At 53.3% G+C, this 6,348-nt stretch overlaps 1 protein-coding gene across 1 annotated transcript in view; it reads left to right on the forward strand.

Moving 5' to 3' along the window:
* The window catches only part of KCNA3 (potassium voltage-gated channel, shaker-related subfamily, member 3), a 13,250-nt gene extending 11,870 nt beyond the window's left edge, over positions 1-1,380 (forward strand). The window contains 2 exon segments of the mRNA XM_009891749.1: positions 3-797; positions 799-1,380. Of these exon segments, the coding sequence (XP_009890051.1) occupies positions 3-797; positions 799-1,380 (1,377 nt within the window).
* Positions 1,381-6,348: the final 4,968 nt, after the last annotated feature.

A 6,348-nucleotide genomic window follows, 5' to 3' on the forward strand; every position in this document is an offset into this window, starting at 1 on the left:
AGCGGAAGACGCTGGCGCAGTTCCCCGAGACGCTGCTGGGGGACCCACGTAAGAGGATGCGCTACTTCGACCCCCTCCGCAACGAGTATTTTTTCGACCGTAACCGTCCCAGCTTCGACGCCATCCTCTACTACTACCAGTCGGGCGGGCGCATCCGACGACCCGTCAACGTCCCCATTGATATCTTCTCCGAGGAGATCCGCTTCTACCAGCTAGGGGAGGAGGCCATGGAGAAGTTTCGGGAGGACGAGGGTTTCATTCGGGAGGAGCAGCGGCCGCTTCCCGACAAGGAGTTTCAGCGCCAAGTGTGGCTCCTCTTCGAGTACCCTGAGAGCTCTGGGCCGGCCCGAGGCATTGCCATCGTCTCTGTCCTGGTCATCCTTATCTCTATTGTCATCTTCTGTCTGGAGACCCTGCCTGAATTCAGAGATGACCATGACTATGAGGGAACTGGGGGGACCTTCGGGACGGGTGGTGGCCCGCTCCCACCTGATGTCTTCACCAACTCCTCATCTTCAGCTGCTTCCATGGTGTCGTCCTTCACCGACCCTTTCTTTGTAGTGGAGACTTTGTGCATCATCTGGTTCTCCTTCGAGCTGCTGGTCCGCTTCTTTGCCTGCCCCAGCAAGGCCACCTTCTCCAAGAATATCATGAACATCATTGACATTGTGGCCATCATTCCCTACTTCATCACACTGGGCACCGAGCTGGCTGAGAGGCAAGGCAACGGCCAGCAAGCCATGTCCTTGGCCATCCTCAGAGTCATCCGACTGGTCAGGGTCTTCCGCATCTTCAAGCCTCTCCCGGCACTCCAAGGGGCTGCAGATCCTGGGGCAGACCCTCAAGGCCAGCATGCGGGAGCTGGGCTTGCTCATCTTCTTCCTCTTCATCGGCGTCATCCTCTTCTCCAGCGCTGTCTACTTCGCAGAAGCCGATGACCCCAGTTCGGGTTTCAGTAGCATCCCCGATGCCTTCTGGTGGGCGGTGGTGACCATGACCACAGTGGGCTACGGGGACATGCACCCCATCACCATTGGAGGGAAGATTGTGGGGTCCCTCTGTGCCATCGCGGGGGTGCTAACCATCGCTCTCCCCGTGCCTGTGATAGTCTCCAATTTCAACTATTTCTACCACCGGGAGACGGAGGGTGAGGAGCAAGCCCAATACATGCACGTCGGGAGCTGCCAGCATCTCTCGTCCAGCGAGGAGATGAGGAAGGCGCGCAGCAATTCCACCCTCAGCAAGTCCGAGTACATGGTGATCGAGGAAGGGGGAATCAACCACAGTGCATTCAAACAGGCTGCCTTTAAGACAGGCAACTGCACAACCACAAACAATCCCAACTGTGTGAACATCAAAAAGATCTTTACGGACGTTTAAAAAAGCAAAACCAAAACAAACGGCAACAAAATCTGAGGACGCGGTAAAAAAACAAAAATACAACAGTAATAATGCAAAGTGACTGTGTACTCGGTATTGTGTGGAACATGCACCATCGTCGGTCTGTGTGTGCCCTCGTTTTTATACGTTTATTTTTTTAGATCCTTCCTTTCTAAAGAGCCGAAAAAGAAAAAAAAAAAGGATTTAAAATTCTCCGAAGAAGAGGACAGCTAAAGGGTAAAGAGAAGGAAGATGAAGACAAAACACACTCACCGTCGAAACAGGTGTTTGTTCTGCAACGTGTTGCAGGGCTGCTTTTATTTTCTTGGGTTTTGGGGACCTCTCGCTTTGCTCCTGAATTTCCCCCCCCTCTCCCCTTCCCTAAAGGCAGCGTGTAGCCGATTTCCCTTCCATCACATAAGCTCACTTGTTGGATTAACAACCCCGGATTGGGTGGGGAGACGAGGAAAACATGTTGCAGAGTGTACTGGAAGGGGGTTGGGAGGAAATAACCATTTAATTTTGCAGAGAGTCTCTGTTACCACATTGTTAAATGACGCTTAATATTGAAACATGTGGTGTGCCATTACGGGCACATCACAGATCCCTTTTCTCCCCCGTTAGATCATTTATGAAATTCTAATCTGGTCAGAGACTGAGTGCAATCAATGCTGATTTAAATAGAGAAAAAAAAACCCAACCCCAAAAGCCCTCGTTTTCTAATCTGAATTCCCTTCCCCTGCAACCCTATGGCGTTATTTCATCCAACGTCAAATGTGTGGCCGTGCAGCGGGTCTGTGTGTGGGGAGGAGGGAGGCAAAAGCCAAAATGGACCGGTTTCAGGAGCCGATGGTGCACGGGGAGTGATGCCGGCGTGGACCGGGGGATGCAGGATCCGGGACGGGCTCCTCACCGCGGCTGTGCAGCCTGAAACCCACCCGGCTCGAGACAAAGGGATATTTCCTCCGTTTTTTGGTTGGTTTTTATTTTTTTTTTTGCGATGTGTTTGGGAGAGATGCGGCCGCTTATCGCAAGAAGATTAAAGTGGCGAACACGCCTTCCAGCGGAAGTCACTGATTCGGACCGGAGTGATGCAGTTGCCATGGTGACCCTGGTTTCCTGGGAAACCCCCAAAGGTTGTCATGGCATCCCTTCTCCCATCCCCCTTGGTCCTCGCTCTTCCCGCAAAAAAAAACCAAACCAACACCCTTTCCAGATGGTTCCAGCCCCGTCATCCCGCAGGACACATCCTGCTATGTGACCCCATCATCCCGACACCCCCTTCCTGGGCCACCTCCTCCCCCCCCCCACGGCTTCCCCTGTGCCGAATGAAGCATCCGTAGGCAATAAGCACACCACAAATCCAGCTCTCCCCGGCAGCGGAGCTCCCACCTTGGCAGTGAAATTTGGGGATGAAGTGTCTCACGCTGCAAACACGAGCGCCCGCTCCGCCGAGAACCGCCCGGCGTTTTCCCTCCCCGTCTCTGCGCCGCACGAAACCCGGCGTCTCCCCCCAAAACCCCACGCGAAATGGCACCGAGCGGCTGGCGGGAAAGCTGGGCTGAGAAACCCCCGGCAGCTTTTGGAAACGATGAAAGGGGGACACACACACACAAAGATCTAGAAAAACCAGGATCGAAAAGTTAACCAAAAAAATCCCGCCGGGGAAAACACACCGGCTTCATCCTTACGTGTGCACCGGGGGCCACGGGACATCTGATGGGATCAGGTGAGCCTTGCACGGGGTAGAGTTTGATGGCATCATAAAGTAATGTTGCTATTTTGGGAAAAAACCCCTCATCTTTTCCACTGCTTAGGTGGTTTTTTTTCCAGCTTATCCTGCTGCTCTGGGGTATTTTTATGCACGTTCGGTAAAGTGGGATAACAACCTATAGCTCCTCCGCTTATATTTGCGTTTCACTTTGCTTTTTAGTGCTGTGCACGGGAGGAAAACCCCCACTGCTTCTTCTTTCTTTCTTTTTTTTTTTTTTTTTTTTTTCCTTTTGCAGCTGGATTGCTTCAATTCTGGGCTAAAAAGGTTATTTTCAGGGGTTTAACGCTTCGGTCTTAACGGCTGCCGTCGAAGCAGGCTGAAGGCAGGGCCTGGCTGCTCAGCCTCGGGCGCTTCGGCTCCAGCTCCGCTTGGGTTCGCTGGGTTTTGGGTTAAATAAACCCAGATTCCTCCGAGGTAGCGTACCGCCCAGGGATGCTGTTAAATCCCTCCTACGACAACGTGAGATTTGACCCCCGACCTGTGCGAGTCACACCTTTGCCAAGTGTTGGAGAAAGGGGGGATTTGTCCTGAGAGACGCCGGCAGTGCCGAAATCGGAGTTGAGCTGGGATTTTACCCAGACTTGAAAGGATCAGGACAGTTTGTAACCCTCTCCCTTGGCCCCGTCTTAGCCCCAGGTAATAAAACCCTTTATAACCAAGAAAAACGTCAGAGCAGCTTCTCAGCTAATGCTGTGTGACAGCTTTATTGGAGCTCTTCTGGTTTTCAGCAGCTGAGGATCTGACAAATGATCTTTATTAGGGAGATGCGCTGGAGCATCGCGGGAGGTAACAAACCGGGGATCCCTTGTCCGGGATAACTGAGATCCCTTGTCTGGGATAACTGGGAACACCCTGGTGTGCCTTTTCCCCAGGCTGGAATGTCGTTTCTGCCTACAAGCTCTCAAATTTTTATTGTTATTGAATCTTTCCCACACGCCTGTGCCTAAAGGGAGGATTTGAGTTTAAAACAGGGGAAGCAGTCCCACTCGGCGGAGTTTGCAGATGAGTTTCGTCTCTGCGTTTTCTCCGTGGCAGCTGCACGGGGTACGGAAACCACATGTTCTCCTGGAAATGGCACAGTATAATTTTCGGTTTCTCTGTCTAAAAAAAAAAAAAAGCAGAAACCTCGCAGGTTGTTAGTTTGCTTTCCTGACTACTCCCTACCTTGTTTTGTAGGGGCAGAATGATTTCAAACCGATTTTATCGACGGTGAAAGATGCTGGAGGGGAGAGGTGGCAGTGAAACCACTTCATCCACTGCAGCCAAAGGCAGTTTTGCTCCGGTACCGAAAATCGCTGAAAAATACGAAAGCACTGCTGCTCTGTCTTTAAGATGCGCGGAAAACTGGGGATATCCTTTCGATGCTCTGCCCCGTTTCTGTCTGCCTCTTCCCTCGGCGCTGTCTCGTTCGGTACCGTTGAGCGAGACAAACGCGTTCTGTTATTGCACGGTCTGACGGCTTCTCCGAAACTGCCTGCCGCCTGCGGTGTGCCAGGAATCGCAGAGATCGCTGAGAGATTGCTCTCTTTGCAGCCAGCTGCATATTTAACTGATTTTGCTCTCTTGCGGCGGTGCCTCCCGTTAGGATTCGGGGCGGTTTTAATGGTCACCAGGGAGTTTAAGAAGAGCCTCAGCCTTCGCGGCGTGTTGGACTCGCCTGTTTGTAATGTGCTTAGAGGGGGCAGCAGGAGGAGATTAGGATGAGCGGCTGCTGGCTGGCAGCCGGCTGCGAAGCCTTCCCCAGGCGAGGCGAAGGGTTACCCCCACTCAGCTTATTACATTACACGGAGGAAAGCGCGTTTTTACCAAAAGCTGCCGGCTGACCCTTAAGATCCCGCGGAAAGCAAGGCCGGGGGGGGGAGCACGGACGGGAACCGGCAGCTCCTGCCCCCGGGGACGCAGCCCTTAGAGGCCATAGCTGCCTCCCCAGATGCTTTATGGTTTATAGAGGGGCCCTCCCTCCTTTCACAGGCTCCTTTCCCTTTCCCTCTGCTTGGATTTTAGGACCCATTCCCTTCCCCTGCTTCAGCCCTGATGCCACCTCGACACACATCCCCGGTACAGGGGGATGCAGGGGACACACAGCAGCCCCCAACCCCAGCTCCTCCGCTCGGTGCTTTGACACCATCACCTTTTTCTCCTGCTTATCCCCCCCCCCCCCCCCTTTTTTTTTTTTTTCAGGGTGTGTGTGTGTGTGTGTGTTTTCAGGCCTGAACTCTTCTAAAAAGGTTCTGTTGTTCTCCAGCACAATAGATGCCCTTCGGGTGCTTGGGGTGGCCGGAGGAGCAGAGCAGTATCCATCCCACCCCACGTGCGGCCACAAACAAGGGCTGGGGATATCTCTTTCCTCCAGGAGGGTTAAATTTCTTTCCGGGCAATTGTTCCTGTTCCATCACTTGACAAAAGAAGTCGGGGTTTGGTTTTTGTTTTGTTTTTAATCCCCAGTTTATGGACAGTTGAGAGGAGGCAAAGGGCGGGCAAGCGGCTTCCCCGGCGGAAGGGAACGAGCTCATGGGCTGCGGAGGGCTCTCCCGGCGGAGCTGCGGCCCCGGGAAAGGGGTTCTTGGAGGGGTTGGTGCGTAGGGAGAGCGTTCTGCCTGAAATCTCTTTAATTGTGTAGTTTGGAGCCCTCTTCCTGCCAAGCTTTTAAAATATGCATATCTTGGTGAGCGCACATGGAGGCTGCCATCGCAGCCTGGTGGAAGGGTGGAAGGCAGAGCCTTTGTTTTTCCCCGTTTTAAACGCTTTAACAAGCCGTCGCTGGGTAGGCTGCAAACCTGCGAGTGCAAACAGACAAATAGGATTTAAATGCGACTCATTTTGCCCTTCGCTCTCAAATTGCTGCCTGTACCGGGAAGGAGAGCTCAGAGCACCGACATCCTCGTGCAAAGGCAGTTGTGTGGGCGATGGGCACGGGGAAATAGGGACTTTCTGGTTATTATAGGACGCTGCGGGCAGGGCGATATCCTGTAAATTGTCTCCTCCGCTGCTACGGAGCCGATACTGCCCTTCTGCACCCTTCCCTGCTATGGGTCCGCACCCATAGTGCGAACGGGGGGGGTTTGGCTCCACTTTGGGGGATGTTAAGGATGTGTTGAGGATGGGATGCTGCTGCCTTTCCCTGTTTCCTGCAGTGCTGTTTATATGGCGGAGGCGGCACTAATGCAGCGCCCAGTGGGTGGTGGGTGGTGGGT

The sequence above is a fragment of the Charadrius vociferus genome, unplaced genomic scaffold, assembly GCF_000708025.1.
Source record: "Charadrius vociferus isolate BGI_N301 unplaced genomic scaffold, ASM70802v2 scaffold819, whole genome shotgun sequence".
NCBI lineage: Eukaryota > Metazoa > Chordata > Aves > Charadriiformes > Charadriidae > Charadrius > Charadrius vociferus.